Here is a 17,594-nt window from a genome sequence, read left to right on the forward strand (position 1 = left end):
TCTAAGCCGTCTAAAATTCTCATAATGAAATCATCAAATTTCCACGATTCCCATAGTAAATGTGTTGCCCCCTCCCCCTTTTTTTCTGTGTGTGTGTGTGTGTGTGTGTGTGTGTGTGTGTGTGTGTGTGTGTGTGTGTGAGTGTGTGTGTGTGCGAGCGTAAAAAACCAATAGCCCTGCCGTTAGATGAGGCATAGCTCATACTCTGTTTCCAATGACAGTATGCATTAAAGTTAGTCGTCTTCTGGCTTCCGATACAAGCAGTAAAACCAGTTCTTTTTCTCTAGTGAGCAAATATACTATGTAGTGTGCATTGTGTGCCATGCACGGAGATATTCACTATAAAACGTAAAGTACCTGCGTGCGTACAGGACATTGCATGCAACTGCTAACCAGCAACGAAGGAGATTACATGATGTTATTTGTACTTTTAACAAAATTCTTTCTTGCTGACGTCTTAAGCTATAAATACACGAATAATTAGCACTTTATATTCTAGCATTTTTGTGTTCAAATGGTTCTAATGGCTCTGAGCACTGTGGGACTTTAACATCTGAGGTCATAAGTCCCCTAGAACTTAGAACTACTTAAACCTAACTAAGGACATCACACACATCCATGCCCGAGGCAGGATTCGAACCTGCGACCGTATCAGTCACGCGGTTCCAGACTGAAGCGCCTAGAACCGCACGGCCGGCCGCGGTGGTCGTGCGGTTCTAGGCGATGTAGTCCGGAACCACGGGACTGCTACGGTCGCAGGTTCGAATCCTGCCTCGGGCATGGATGTGTGTGATGTCCTTAGGTTAGTTAGGTTTAAGTAGTTCTAAGTTCTAGGGGACTGATGACCTAAGATGTTATGTCCCATAATGCTCAGAGCCATTTGAACCATTTGAAGAACCGCACGGCCACACCGGCCGGCCTTTATGTGTTCAGCAAATTCCGTAGTGTTATACAAATTGCTTCAGAAAAATGTATACACTCTTTGTCAGGCTCTATCGAGATATCGATATTGTCGTTCGATTTGAGTTAAGAGTGTATTGTAGTATGGTCTTTGGCTCAACAGATGTTAGTACTTTCATCTCGGTTATAAGGAGACAAGATGGCTGGAGCAGACTTGACATTAGAGCAACGACAATGTATTGCGAAGTGGTTTTTCAAGTTTGATGATGCTGTTGAAGTGCAATGTCAGTGGAGGCTGGAGCTTGAAATAGAACCGCCAACCCCGCTTAACAATTAAAAGCATCACTGACAAGTCGGAATTGCAAGGAACGATTTGCGATATTCACAAAGGAAGATCAGGAAGACAGCGTACAGCTGCAACTCTTGCTTCGTTGGCTCTCGTGTTGGAAACGTTTGTTAATTCTCCACAGAAGTCTGTTACGCAATGTGCACGTAAAGTGGGGGTTAGCAGTACAAGTGTACGAAGAATTCTGAAAGGTGCAAAGTGGTAAGTTTACATTCCACGATTACTGCACGCGATTAATAATGACGATCCTGATCGCCGAAAGCAATTTTGCGAATGGTATCAGCAAACAGTTACTGATGACGAACAATTTGTGACCAAGGTAGTGTGGAGTGTCGAGACACAATTTAAACTTAATGGAACCGTGAATCGGCATAACAGTGTGTAAAGGGCACAGGAAAATCCGCATGTTTATGTGGATAAAGCGGTCAATCCACCAGGGGTTCATGTGTGGTGTGGACTTTCATCGAGGGGCTTAGTAGGACCCTTTTTCTTTGATGCTACTGTCACTAGAGAAGTGTGCCTGGAAATGTTACACACATCAATTTTGCCAGTTGCACGTACGCTTCATGGAGCTGATGAAGAGGTATCCTACCAATATGACGGGGCGCCATCATACAACCACCTAGCTGTACGAACTTTCCTTGATGACAAATTTCAGGGGCATTGGATTGGACGAAGAGGTAACACTGAGTTCCCTCCACGGCCGCCTAATCTAACATCCACGGACTTTTACTCGTGGGGAACCGTGAAAGGTAAGTTCTATCGACGTAAGCCACGCATCTTACATCTCAGAATAATTGGTGTGAGAAACACACTCAGAGACCCACCGGGAAGGGGGGGAGAGGGAGGGAGGGAGGGAGAGAGAGAGAGAGAGAGAGAGAGAGAGAGAGAGAGAGAGGTGCGGCAGTAGGGGAAGAGGGGCTTGGGTATGTTGGTTTCGTTCTCGTGCTTCGAAAACCCACGAAAACGCATCACAGCTGGATATATACTTAGATAAGTGTGACATTAGGCGACGTCCATGATAAAATCATGTCGACTACAAAGGACGACCCAACAACAAATCTAAGAAGCCACTACTTTCACGCTTGCGAATCCGGCACCCCATCGCATGACCTGTTTTCATTGCCTTTCTACAGAGCGCCCTGCAGACTGCTGGAGCTAAAGACTGTTGCTTCGATCATACACTCTCATGTTTAGGCATAGAAATTAACGCCTTGTTGCAATCTCCCAGTAGCAGTCGGCATGAAAAGCTGGTGCTTTCTCGAAATATCGCCAGTTATAGTGAGGCCAGTGGCTGACATCTGCAGCTAGACTTGTCGCCTTTATTGATTACTACAGTAAGACCATAGATAACTACTACACTGTCAGACACGACTTCACACACATGGTGAGTGTGTGTGTGTGTGTGTGTGTGTGTGTGTGTGTGTGAGTGAGTAAGAGATTATATATATATACTGGTGACGCGAAATTCTGCATCTGACACTAAAACAATAACCCAATGTTCCAACATGTGTCAAGCTGCGCTGGCGCTGTAGTCCAATTAGAGCGACCGAACGAGCCCAGGTGACGCTGTCATTGCGGCGACAGCAGCAATATTGCTGTCGCGGTGCGCCGAACACGGTGGCGGAGCGGCTCCGAAACAAGCACCAGCAGAGTTAAATTCGAATCTACAAGCGACAGACACGCCGTGTCGCGTTCGCTGTTTAATGCGTCAGCAGCTTTGTCGACAGTATTCTGCCCCCTGTTTGAAGGAAGGGGAAAAAAAATCGCCTGAGCTGAAAAAGTGTTGATAACTTTTCAAACAGTGCTGTGCGAATACTGCATCACATCTTTGAAAGAACGACTCCTGTCCGTAACGAGATAGCGCTGTATTGGAACGTACTTCAAGTTCATATCTAGCGAAGTATGTGGCCGATATGGTACGATTTGAAAACAAAATATAGCTCTTTATCCCGAATGAAGGAATAGCAACATTACCAGAGGTAACATCTATCTTAGGGAAGTGATAGTGATGTCCATGACACTTTGTTTAAGACTTACAGAAGAAATTCATGCAGGCTGCTCCATTTTTACGACAGTGTTACGTGACGAAGCTTGAGCTAATATTGTGTGATGTCGACGGGATTTTAGCCAATTACAGAGATAAGCTGGTTCGTCGTGTAGGAAAATGTGTATGACATGCTGTATGATTAGGACCTACATCCGGTCCATTTGCTTTCTTATTCAATGAAAATTTGGTACCTTCTTATTACAAGAGAAATGAAATCCAGTGGAATTAGTCATGTCATCTAACTGCTTGACAGTAATAAATCGCAACTTCATGAAATGAGAAGAGGAAATCGATTCACTGGTGGGTATACCACGTGACAAGATTCAGCTCATTTACGGTTATGGGAGACTAACATACAACAGAATCATTGGCCGGCCGCTGTGGCCGAGCGGTTCTAGGCGCTTCAGTCCGGAACCGCGCGACTGCTATGGTCGCAGGTTCGAATCCTGCCTCGGGCATGGATGTGTGTGATGTCCTTAGGTTAGTTAGGTTTAAGTAGTTTTAAGTTCTAGGGGAGATGACCTCAGATGTTAAGTCCCATAGCGCTCAGAGCCATTTGAACCATTTTTGAACAGAAGCATTGCTCGACCTACCCCAGAATATTGTTGATTTATGACAGAGAGCGACAACAGATTGGACTACAAGATGATATCGAGTGGATACAAAGGCAAAAAGGTTAAACAACGAGGTATGAAGAGGGTAGTCATTGCTTCCTTGTTTGATCAGATCGCAGCCTCAAAAAAATTGTAACTAAATTGCGAATGAAGATTTTAATCTAGTTCCTTCTATAAACAACTACTGTATTTTAATCCACATATTATTTCATACCCGTTTCTTGTTCCCTTAGAAAGGAGTACGAAGACATTTGCCAAAATACTGCAGCTGTAATCCCCTAGCACAGGCAAAAGTAAAAATACTGTAGGGCTGAGCTTGTTCCGCATAAACGAAAGATGTTTGTGAAAAGAGCAGTTTCAACTTTCGGTGTAACTGAATAAATCGTGCCGAACTGCGCCAGGAACCGAGTTAAACGTGCGCTGTTAGATATCCAAGCACAAAGCAATGTGGAGCAGGTAACCAATGCAAGGCACTGGAGTATTTTGCTGAATAGGGCCTCAAATCACCGACCGCCCACTCAGAGTTATGAGTAGATTAGTCGTTATTTCTCTGAATCGATTAAGACGAAAGCTGCGATTGTTTCTTTGGAAACGGCAAGGACGATTTTCTAAAGTCAAAATTGCTCCTGAGGAATTACTATCGAGTTTTAACGACCGCCGTAGATGGAGAAACATCACTAGTAGTTATGACAAGATAAAGATGACGGAGCATTCTAAAAGATGCAAATAGTCAACTATCTACGGAAGATGAGCGAAAAATAACTACCAATAGAAGACTAATAATGTGAGTATAACTGCGGGATCGGGCGGCCATTGTTGTGTTGTTCCGGGATACTCCAGAAGAAATGACTGCTGATTCATCCGGTAGGTATGCGGTGTGGGATTCTGACACAGCGCTACACTGACGTTAGAGCCACCCATACGATACCAGGCAAACTTTCCCATTGACAAGGCGGCCACATCGCACTTATAGAAATAAATAGTTTTATGCTACAAATACTTCCATAGGAGTGGATACAGTAACATAGTATGGAATAAATCAGTAGTATATTGTAATAATATAGCTTTTATAGTTATAGTGATTACTTGCACTTTTCCTTTCTTGAACAATTAAGTATAGATTCTGAGTGTCGTAATATCAGTTGCTAACGGAATATCAGGTCTCCTGTCACTTAAAGTGACAGAAGAGTCGAAGGACACGAAAGGGAGGCAATAGTTGAGAAGGGAGTGAGACCGGGTCGTAGTTAATCTTCCGTGTTAGTTCATCTGTACACTGAGCAAGCAGAAAATGAAATCAAGAAGGAATTTGGAAAGGGAATTAAAGCTAACGGGAAGAAATAGAAACTTTGTGGGTTGCAGTTGACACTAATCCAGTCAGAGGGGCAGAGGAGTGGAAGAGCAGTTGTACGGATTGTACTAGATGAACCTCAACAAAAGTAAAACAAGGTTAATGAAATTTGGCCCAATTAAATCAGGCCATACTCAGGAAATAACATTAGAAAACGAGTAGAAATTAGTAAATGACTTCTATTATTCGAGCAGAAAAGTATCAGATGGTGGTCGAATTAGAGCAGACTAGCAATAGCAATAAAAGCTTTTCCAAAAGTGAGAAATTTGTTAATATCTAAGTTAAATTTCTCAAAATACTTGCCTGGAGTGTAGCCTTTCACGGAAGCGAAGTGCGGACGATAAACAGTAAATAAATCAAGGGAAGAGAAGTTTTTGAATTTGGTGCAACAGAAAAATGCCGAAATTACCCGAGAAGATCATCTAACTAATGAAGAAGTGGTGGATCGAATTGAGTAAAGAAATTTATGGACACAACATGACCAAAAGAAGCGAACAGTTGCAGGGACGACAGTAAGCAGGCTCAAGTGGATGGCGGTAGCATGCAACAGGCTTGCACAGGATACAGTAGCTTGGAGAGTTCGTACTGAAGACTGCTGCAGCAATAACTTGGTACACTTAGGACGGTCCGGAAGCGAATTGCAAAAGTAATCTGCCGACCTCAGAGGCTAGAGTGAACACTGTCGAAGTTTAGTGCTTTATCCATCCACAGCAACTGTTGTACGTAACGAAATAATAAGCAACCAGTTGTTTATTTTCCGTTAGAGACAAAATTGTTTGAGTACAGGCGGCTATCCCGAGACAGAGTTGTCTGCTTTCTGATCTCGGCTGACTGAGAAGTGTCCTTCGGCGTGGGCGCAGTCGCTTTGCTGCTGTTTCCGCCGCTATCGGCTGATCTCGCAGTTCTGCTGCTTCTGCACTGATCTCGCGATTGTGCGGCATTCGGCGCCGCGCAGAGGCATGATTTCCGAGATAGAACACATTCAATGTACGTTTGAGCGGCATGGTCAGTAATATGTTGATAAGTCCAGTCATTTTAGAAGAGCGAATGACGGGACAGAATTACTCCCTTATTTGGAAAATTCCTTTGTCCAGCTCCTTGATGGCGTTCCTTTGGCCATGCAGATTGCAACGCACTTCCAATAACAAGCGCCTCGACATTTTATTAGGCGTGTGAGAGGACATCTCAACCGCAATTATCTTAATCGCTGAAATGGTCATAGTAATACAATTAACTGGCCTCGAAGGCCGCCAGACCTTACGCCACGTGATTTTTGATTATGGGTTTGGATGAAGTCTGAAGAACTGCTTGATAGCATCAGGCACTCATACAAGCAACATCACATGTTCTCTCAAGATTAGTATTGCACGAATGTACTGAAGCTGAAGATGGGATATTCCCATATTTACTGTGAACGGTACAACTGCTGTGACGTGACGTGTACGATAATGTTTACAGATGAATGTGTTAAAAACACATTTTTCAAATTGATACTTCGTAAAACGCATGTTAACTCGTTGTTGTACATGTGTACACCAGACAATTTATTGAATAATATAGAAAATAAATAAAAATGTACATTAAATGTGTTCTATCCCGGAAACCATTCGAAACAAATGGTTCAAATGGCTCTAAGCACTATGGGAATTAACATCTGAGGTCATCAGTCCCCTAGACTTAGAATACTTAAACCTAACTAACCTAAGAACATCATACACATCCATGCCCGAGGCAGGATTCGAACCTGCGACCGTAGCAGCAGCGCGGTTCCGGATTGAAGCGCCTAGAACCGCTCGGTCACAGCGGCCGGCCCATTCGGAACAGGACACGATTCCATAAGAAGTTTTTTTGCTTCATATGCTCGTTCGTCCTACCATGAATATTGACCATTCCACCTTGGACACCCTGTGTTGACTGCTGCAACTTTTTACCCCTTCCCGTGTTATTACTATACTCATTCTTATCACTAAGTGTTTGACCGCTGTAATTATTGTTATTGACTCATCGGCGGAAAAACGTTCTGCAGTTTAGAATGCGTACATCGTAGTTTCTCACTTCTCAGACTCATAATAGTCGAATTGTTAGTTGAAGGGCACTTCAAAGTAGGGAATGAATCGCAGAGCATTTCCAAAAGGCTATGTTACTCATAGGTAAATTCTCACCCATCTTGCAACAACCTATATCATTGAATTGCGTTGAAAGAAATTAACTAAATAGTAAAATACCGAATTTGTGTCCTTTATTTTCATTACTTTGTGTTTTCTAGAAACTTGTATTATTTCAGTATCATAATACACAACGCAATTACAGCAACTACTCTTAGCGTACATGTATATTAGCACAGCCGCACACCTCGCACAAAATGCGAATTAGAACAGCATCGTTGACATAGACGACAAAGCCAGAATTTTGTTCTAGAATGTAGATTTCGAGTTAACAGCATACTGAATGATTTGATCCACCGGCTGATCGAGAGCCAATTCCAGCCACTGTCAAAATCTTATTACCTTTCCCCTTCAAAACTGTCATATTGTTCTCTCTTCCTCGAATATCAGATAACTCCTGTAAGGAAATAGCGTGAACACCACTCTTATAGTCCGCCATTTTTTTCAATCATCTACTGAATAACGCTTTAGGGTAGAACAACATGCTAGAGCACTACAATTGAATCGTCACTGACATTCAGCAAAATTTTTTATGTAACATCGTTCTGCTGTTTCTAAGACAAATTTTATTACATGAACTGACATTGACCGGCCGTTGTGGCCGAGCGGTTCTAGGCTCTTCATTCCGGAACTGCGCTGCTGCTACGGTCGCAGGTTCGAATCCTGCCTCGGGCATGGATGTGTGTGATGTCCTTAGGTTAGTTAAGTTTAAGTAGTTCTAAGTCTAGGGGGCTGATGACCTCAGATGTTAAGTCACATAGCGCTTAAAGCCATTTGAACCATTTGAACTGAAACTGAATGTCCTCGCTTAAACTTGCTCGAGGTCATAGAGCCCAAATTTTAACGCCAGTGCTTGCATAAACTTAAGTACCAGCTGCTTTGGTGATCTACAGACGCGGACGCTGAGGATTTTTTTAGTAGCTCCTGTACGTTAGTTCTATCGAATTATGGGGCTATTCCTGTCTTAACACCCACACAGTCCCCAAGGTGGCTATATATCAGTTTGATCTCAATTCTCCATCACTTAGATGCTGGTGGAAATTGTACAGCAAAAATTTCAACTCATTTTACAACTAACCACGTACAAAGTTTGCAAAAAATAATGTTAGGCTGAAGAAAAAATACACAAAGGAAACGAAGTTGTTATTGACATGGAAAAGTGGTCAGCAATTCACACACAAGTGTCGCTCAGTGGGTACAAAACTGAACAGACAAATTGGTTTTGCTATTTAGAGAGCAACATTTTTAAGGGTGCCATGGCGTATACACCTGGGAAGTTTAAAAAAATGTATTTCTTAGTAACCCTGAGTATCGAAAAAAATTTAACTTTTTTAACAAGACAGTCCACTAAGGTAGATAAAAGGAAAACTTTCACTATATTTTTCGTAGAAGTGCATTACTTAGAAGAAGTGAGACAGGATTGGATTGGATTAGATTGCTTGGGGGTAGAGACCAAACAGCGAGGTCATCGGTCTCATCGGATTAGGGAAGGACGGGGAAGAAAGTCGGCCGTGTACTTTGAAAGTTACCATCCCGGCATTTGACTGGAGCGATTTAGGAAAATCACGGAAAACCTAAACCAGGATGGCCGGACGCGGGATTGAACCGTCGTCCTCCCGAATGCGAGTCCAGCGTGCTATAAGTGAGACAGGGACAGTAAGTAAAGGATATAAAGTAATCATGCAGAAAAGACGAAAATATGGATGTGATGGAGAATTACCAGAAAGAGACTGCTTCAGAAGAAATGTGCCACGAGTTCCCGTAACAGTTAAATGAAGAAGAGAACTAAGAAAGGTAAAACTTGCGAATCACTTAAAGTAAAAGAAAGACAAAACTTTTGAGCCACGTAATGGTCCCCGAAGACAAAAATAATGAGCAAAGGCAGAAGCAATTTTCGTAAACGTAAGGGGAAACAGGAATACAATTATTAACACTAGGTGAAAATTTAAGCGGGAGAGGATCTAAAAGGGTGGCCGAGCGGTTCTAGGCGCTACAGTCTGGAACCGCGCTACCGCTCCGGTCGCAGGTTCGAATCCTGCCTTAGGCATGGGTGTGTGTGATGTCCTTAGGTTAGTTAGGTTTAAGTAGTTCTAAGTTCTAGGGGACTGATGACCTCAGAAGTTAAGTCCCATAGTGCTCAGAGCCATTTGAACCATTTGACAATCTAAAATGGTTGCAGCGACAAGGGTTGGGTTGGGTTGTTGTGGGGGAGGAGACCAGACAGCGAGGTCATCGGTCTCATCGGATTAGGAAAGGACGGGGAAAGAAGTCGGCCGTGCCCTTTCAAAGGAACCATCCCGGTATTTGCCTGGAGCCATTTAGGGAAATCATGGAAAACCTCAATCAGGATGGCCGGACGCGGGATTGAACCGTCGTTGCCCGCTGCGGTGGCCGTGCGGTTCTGGCGCTGCGAGCCGGAACCGCGGGACTGCTACGGTCGCAGGTTCGAATCCTGCCTCGGGCATGGGTGTGTGTGATGTCCTTAGGTTAGTTAGGTTTAAGTAGTTCTAAGTTGTAGGGGACTTATGACCTAAGATGTTGAGTCCCATAGTGCTCAGAGCCATTTATTATTATTATTTTTGAACCGTCGTTCTCCCGAATGCAGTGACAAGGTTCGGCGTTTAGAGTGCACTGAAAGTGTGTGTAAACTGACCTTGGAGTCGATTCCGATGATCTTGTTGCACTCCTCGCAGACGTTGGCGAACACGGACTCGTAGCACTTGATGCAGTAGGGGTGGTCGTCGCGCAGCACATAGCGCTGGCCCGTCAGCGACTCGTCGCACTGCCAGCAGCTGAAGTGGCCGGAGTGCCAGTCCTTGGACATCGCCTTGGTGTACTCCCCGCTGAAGATAAGCTGCAACACAGGGCACGAGCTGCTGCAGACCACACGCACTCACTACTGTTCGCTAAGACAATGTTCGTTCTAGCGCTGTGGCTGACGGGAGAAGCTGTTGTGAGGCAAGTCTGAAGACCACATATGGCTTCAGACAGACATTCACCTGTTTACGGTCGTTGTCAACCTTACCCCTCAACACTCTGTGCATATAATGTTTCTGTGTTAACTTCGTCGCACAGAGTTGTGACTTGTCCGGACGATATGTTGTGTAACTCCGCACGTTATGTCTGTTTTCGTTTACGAGATAGAAACAGCTGCTTCCGTCAGTCACCGTGCTTCAGTTGTCTTGGAGTAAACAATTAACACTGCCTTTCCCTATGGAAGACTTGCCTTCATTTCTGCCAACGTAGGAATTGGTGGATAGTTCCACTTAATCGATTAGTCGTAATTATTATGGTAGTCGATTATGGATGCACCGATATTTCTTTCATGACAATTTAGATAATCGACTATCCCTAGGATTAATTATTTCAATTTTCCATTTGTTGTTTTAAAGCCTACTGAGTGGTGACTTGCTGTCTAGCTGCTGACCGGTACGTGGCGCGCGCAACCGTGAGTTATCTGCACTGGATGGAAATAAGTAGACCATTCGAGACTCAGTGGACAAGATTACATAAATTAGTGTTCCTCAGTTCACTTCATGGAAAATTTTGGTGCTTCTAAATATGTTCACAACAGTATCTGTGTTAAAAATGACTTTAATTAGCTTTGCTAATACGTATCAAGTAGTTATATATTTCAGCTAAAAATAATAAATGGAAATTATGTACATCATAAAACTGAGCAACTACTGTTAATTACAAATAAAAAATATAGCTGAGACTGCTTCGCTTTATTTATTGTAGAACAAAACTTTTTATCACAAAGAATAATTTTTGGAGTAGACCCAAAATACAAACATAACAGTAAATCGAATCATCTATTATTAGGATATATTTAATAGTCATGATTAATCTAGTCAATCAAATGACCTAAAACAACAATTAATCGACTCTTGCTCATAATCGCCCATCTCTATGAAAAGTTAAAGGAGAGTGTATTATCCAAAACTTCGGATGTACGACTGTACTGCTAACTCAGTTACTTTTTTTTACAGTTCTTGTTATTTAAATTTGAACAATTTATGGTCGAAAAAAGGTGCTCATATTCCATCGAAATTTCTTATTTCTATTCTATTTGCATGTACAGCTGCAGTGCACACAACGTAAGTGAGTAGAAGGAAAATGAACCACGTAACTGGATAGAATTTTCACTGTAATACTAGCTGTAAATTAAAATATTGATTTTACCCCCCACTTATAAGTTAAAAACCACGCGGAGGGTATGTGTTCGATCCAGGCTCAACACAAGATTTTTCCTCGGTGGAAGGTTGGAAAAAGTTCCACTCAGCCTCGTGACGATATTAGGGATCTATTTAAAGAAAAAATTTTCACCCCATTTTATTAACGATCTAGAGAAGAAAGTACTAAACGCATGCCTCTACAAAACAGCCGACCTATTACGCCTTAGAGAACAGTCAGCAGCATAACGTGGCCCCGTGAGTTTCACAGCTCAGATACGTCAGTCACATGGAAAAAAAAGAGTCCTTACGTTACATGAAACGGGAAATGTCGCGGAATGTTGCGGTGTTCATATAGAATAGTTCACATTTTCATTCTTGGTAGCGTTTTTGGGTAACTATAAAGAAAACTCGAAGATGCCTTTACTACAGTGCGCAATTATTAGCTGCATCGAACTCGGAATCTCAGGACATTAACGTAATCTTATGCTTTCATGATTTTTATGTAATAATAACATGGCAGATGAATGCAGTGTCGTTAAAACCATTGATGCTCCGCTAAACCGGTTCTTCTTACTTTGTTTCGGTGAAATAATTCATTTTCAAATTTCATTTCCAATTTGTTCATTACCCAAAATCAAGAAGCAAAGGAAGACGCATTATGGAGCTTCGGAAACATCAAGACTTCTGCTTCCAGCCACAGCATTTCCTAAAGCGACTAGTTAACACACTTCACTTTTTTGATATATCTTGAAACACACAAAACATCTATTCTACCGACGTACTAGACATGACCACTACTTCACGATAACAGTATCTACGTTTCTTTCTCTAAGCTAAATAAAATGAACACGATATAACACCATAATTTGTAAAGCATTGTCTTTCATGCAACATAGAAGTCCATAAAACATGCAACACATATTGATAACAGACCTGTTAAATGTGTTTATCATACCACTAGAAAAAATCCATGCAATAAATGCGTGCATTGCACAAAACAACCGTTGATACCAATCAAGGTATTCTTAGTAAGGCATCCATAATTACTTGCATGTGAATTACGTAATTTGCGGTTAATGAACGTCTTCGTTCGAGTAAGACTTTCTTAACCTCAACAAAAGGCTGAGACCAGCGCCTTTAAGGTATATGTTACTTTTCCTTTCTTGTGGAACTACAAACGAATTTAGAATATTGGTATTCTTATATTTTTGTAATATTTACATGAAAAAGTGCAACTACACTTAAAGCAATCACATGTCAGAATGTCATTAAGTTTTTTTTAGATAGGGTCAGATGTAATTGCAGAGCCCCTTCAGATACAGAAAACAGCAGAACATTCTGTTCCTGTAGCGCGTGTTGCCTATTCAACACTTTTAGGCCATCAAGTGCTCTTTATTTCCTACACCTTGTGTCCACTTTATGAAAGGAATTACCATTTGATGATCGAAAAATACACAAAATCTATACACTTAAAAGCGTTAGGAATGACATGTAATTGAAATTTTCTCAAAACGAACACCATGCAAAACTTCAAGGAATGCGGTTGTGAACATTTCCTATGAACAATTCAGTTTGAGTAATATCTTAAATGTACTTTAAGAAACAAGGGAATTATAATGATAGTTGTGAAACAGGTTAATGTCCGCAAGTGTTATAGATTTATACACACATGTAGAAGTGATATGGTCTCTAAATGGTGGAAAATATTCCAGAAATCGCGAAAAGATACACTACTTACACTACTCAACCATTTACCTTTCTTTTCAAAATCCTAAAACGCTGTTGCATCCATTGGTTTACATTATTATACGACGAAACGTTGACGACTAGCTATCAAGTTGCAATACTTTAGATATATTGCTCATATTTACCAGGAAGAAAAAAGATCATACCACGGATTAAAGATATTCAGAAGTTTATTGTGAAGATTTTAAGTAGATCTGTTGAAATAGAATCAACCAAAGAAATGGTACACTGGTATGGTGGAAAGCAGCTGGTTAATTTACAGAACGCATCATCTCAGATAGAATGGGAAACAATTCGATCGCTACCACTGCTTCAAGACCATGGTGAGATGGGAGACTGTGACGTTAAGGGATACGCGAGGTCAAGTTGCTCGTGACGAGCTCAATAAGCGAACAAGTCATAGATAGCTCCCCATTTTGCAGTGTTAGGTTGCTTACGCTGTGTGTGTGTGTGTGTGTGTGTGTGTGTGTTTGTGTGTGTGTGTGTAGCCGCTATGTATTCACGATAATCTCTCATTTGGTTTCTTACACTTATCTTGTCGAAGGTAGAAATGTTGATATTCAAGACCTTCATAGCCGTTTCTAATCCACCAGGAAAAGTTAACCATCGACAGACAATACTTAAAAAAAGACACCGAGAATGAAATTTGAAGCTGCAGTAATAGGTGCAGATTATGAGGTTTCAAGACTAAAGGACTATGTCTAACTGATTACGAAAATGATTCAAACGGCCAGGAGAACACTACAAAACGGCTGACCACATAACATCAAGCTGTCCAACCTCGACTAAAAAATGTAAATACAGAAGCACAATAAGTCGTGTTCATACTTCAATGGGACCACGCAGATCCTATGGTGTATCAGACCTCTCCAAGAAATGACAACTATTCACCTTCAACAGTAGACTCTAAACCACCTTGTACGAGGAACAGATACACACTTCTCGATCCGTTACAGCTAACATCCCTGATTTTCTTAGCAGACAAGAGTGTCAATTGAAGAGCCTGTCTCAAGTGACGCGAGCAATGCTGAAGGTAAAGGATAGCGACCTGAGAAGAGAAGTCACATGCATCTGATACGTTAAGACTGACTGAGATTTTCCAAAACTGACTGAGGTCCTTCCTCTCACAACTTCACCATCACAGTCTCAAGGGAGTTATCCGACTCAAATTCTTGGATGCAATAAAGACGGCGACATGAAGGAAATCATAAAAAGTGAAAAAAATAAGCGAGAGGCATGTGTCAGCAGAAATTAATGAATTCGTCCAGCGTCTGATTTAGTACTGCGGACAAGAGCTTGGCGTCGAGACTTAGCCAGCCGATGTACCCGTTGTAAACAACAGGAAGGCAAAAACATAATCTGGAGAGACGTTAGTAGAGGTCGCTTCTCATCATTACTTGCGGAAGCTTTTAATATGGGAAGGTGTCGCGCGCTGCGATGCACTTAAGACTGCGGCGGACGAAGCAGGTCGGGTCACCGGATGATGAGATTGTGTAGGAAGGCCACGCCCAGTTCAGGTCAAGGGCTGGAGGGCAAGACACGCCCATGTGTCTAGACAGGCCAGCGTTTACCGCTGGATCTCCACTCATTCATCCGATAGACAGAGTGCAGTTTCTTGGCACACAGAAGGAATGCTTTAGGTCATCCTACTTCACCAATCTCAAGTAGGTGCGCTAATCGCTCACGTGACATCGTTATCACACAACTGTTTTGCAATGTTTGGTGCTAATTTAGTACATCAAATATTAATTAATTCTCAGTCTTGCAGACATCGCCAAAATTTTAAAACGCTAAGTTAGTTATTATATAAAAAAATATTTCACTGAAAGTAGTAATCTTCCTGTCACAGCCCATTCAACTTTTCTCTGCCATAACATCTTTCACAGCAGCAAGTTCTGCTGCACTTCTTTTTGTCTTGTGACGTATCAAAATACCTCCAGTAAATGGGTCTTAGTAAAGAATTCGGAACATCAGCAGTAAATATGCGCTGTCCAGGTTAAATATACAATAACATAAAATTTAATAACTTCAGACGTAATTGAGACATTTACTGGCGGTCTGCTTCTACAAGTATGGTAACTCAAATTGTTCACTATCTTTGCTTGCGCCAATTGCTACCACCTGCGCATGCGCGTAACTGCTTTGTTCAAGTAAACGCGTGTTAGTAGCCATGCAGACTCCAAGGCAGAAGGCCTTCTACGTGGTTTCTCTCGAGGAGCTAAAAGTCTGTTACACTGGTACAACGTGGTTTTCGGCGTGAGTGTGGACTGCAACCATTGACCATTTTCGACTACCGTAACAAAACGGAATGTGACAAGCGGCTTCAGGAAACAGGGAATTTGTTTTCTATGTCGGACCACCATGCCAAGCACGCAATTCCAGAGGCTGTGTTGAATTAATTCGTACGTCCTTCCAACGACCATCTGTTAAGTCTATCGGACAAGCAAGTAGGCAGTTGCACTTCCATGCCATTCTGCGAACATTTTGAGCGATTTCATGTATCACGAGTTCCCAGACCGTTAGACTGGGAGAGATAGCCCATCGTTTGTTTGGATCTCTTGAAGCCCAGACATTACGTCACTTAATATTTTTCTATGCGGTTTGTCAAGAATTTAGCGTACCAGACACTAGTTCGTGATCCAACAGATCTGCGCCATCGCACTCGTTCATCTACAGCTAATGTTACGCCTATAATGCTGCAAAACATTTGGAGGAAAGTGGAATACTGATTAGATGAATGTAGCGCCACTAATGGTGCGCATGTCGAGATGTATTATGTATGTAAAAATATTTTGAGTTACCATACTTGTACAAACATACCGTCAACAAATATCTCAATTACTTCAAGTTATCACATCATATTTTACTATTTGTTTAATTTGGAAAGCGTGTATACTGCCAGAACATAAGGGGCGAAAAATACGAAAATCGAAATGAAACGATTCGATCAAAGTTTTAGATAATAGATGTGGAAATGAAGTTTATTAATTCGCCAGACCACTGCCCAGACCAGCAGATTTACTGTAGAACTTAATATGAACCTAACTGTATGTGGTTGCAGAAAATTTAATCGTTATGGTGGTAATCAGAAACTGCAGTTCTGTCGTGTAGAGTGGTATCCAGTCTTTGCTACATTACGATGTTTTCTATCTATCCGTCTGACAAATAATACTATTTGTAACGTACTTAATTTGTCGTGAGTAATTTTATTAATGTGCTATAAAGGAACTTGATTGCAGACAGCACACAATATTTTCTGCCATGACAATTATATGCGTTTCTTAATACTGACGCAACCACATAGTCGTATTCGTTATTTACACGCATGCTACTAGTTTACCTAGACAGTTTCTAACCAGATTCAGAGAGAAAGAAGATCACTGTTACAAATCAAAGTAACGGCGACATGTAGACAAGGACCAAGGAATACAGACAACATGTAGAAGTACGTTACTGAAATTATGAAGACGGATTACTCGAGAAAAAACACTTCAGATTACTGTTCTGCACTGGGTCTGCCCAACGAAACACAGTAGTATTTATACACGTTTCCGTAATAAGAAACTCGAAAGAGACAATATCTCCTGCCAGACGATTTTGTTTCTGCACAGTTGGTTTTTGGTTGTGAAGTGGGTACTGAACATCGGATCTGCAAAGGATATTAAAGGTCGAGAAGGCGTGGCAGTGATTACGGAAGTGCCATAAAGTCAACCGAAAGACGACACCGTTAGTCCAGCCTCTCAAGATGACCGAGATTATCTTTACGGCTGATGCAAAAGCTTAAATTTACAACAAGACGGAAGTTATCGAGTACAATGGCAAATTGAATGGAATCCGCTGGTTTTTGCAAAAACACAAATTTCCTCCAGCTGCTGAATGCAACATTGTAAAATGCCCCTGCTTCTGGCACATTTACCCTCCTGTTATGAGGTTCCTTCTTAGGTGAATCACAAAGTTTTTACATGCAAGTTTTAAAGATAAGAGGAAATTGAGTTACGTTAGTAATTGGTAATTTTTATCTTTAATAATTCCTGGAAAGAACTCAACCAAGCTTTGTTTGTAGCACTTACGGGAAAACATGGAAGTCGTCTATTAAGACGATCGACTGAACATCTCTTTCTTCCATTAACGTACCATTGTAACATTTTGCTGAAATTGTGCGTTTAAAATGGACTGCAAATAGCAAATACATAAAGTACGACAGTTTGAAAATATTTTAACTTTCTTTTCTCACAAGAAACAAACGT

At 41.7% G+C, this 17,594-nt stretch overlaps 1 protein-coding gene across 1 annotated transcript in view; it reads right to left on the reverse strand.

Annotated features, from left to right (window-relative positions):
* LOC126101585 (prickle planar cell polarity protein 3-A) overlaps positions 1-17,594 on the reverse strand; it is a 1,199,532-nt gene that overhangs the window by 128,282 nt on the left and 1,053,656 nt on the right. The window contains exon 6 of the mRNA XM_049912239.1: positions 10,077-10,277. Coding sequence (XP_049768196.1) covers positions 10,077-10,277 — 201 coding nt within the window. The remainder of the gene's footprint in view (positions 1-10,076; positions 10,278-17,594) is intronic.

This window comes from Schistocerca cancellata, chromosome 9 (assembly GCF_023864275.1).
Source record: "Schistocerca cancellata isolate TAMUIC-IGC-003103 chromosome 9, iqSchCanc2.1, whole genome shotgun sequence".
Lineage (NCBI taxonomy): Eukaryota > Metazoa > Arthropoda > Insecta > Orthoptera > Acrididae > Schistocerca > Schistocerca cancellata.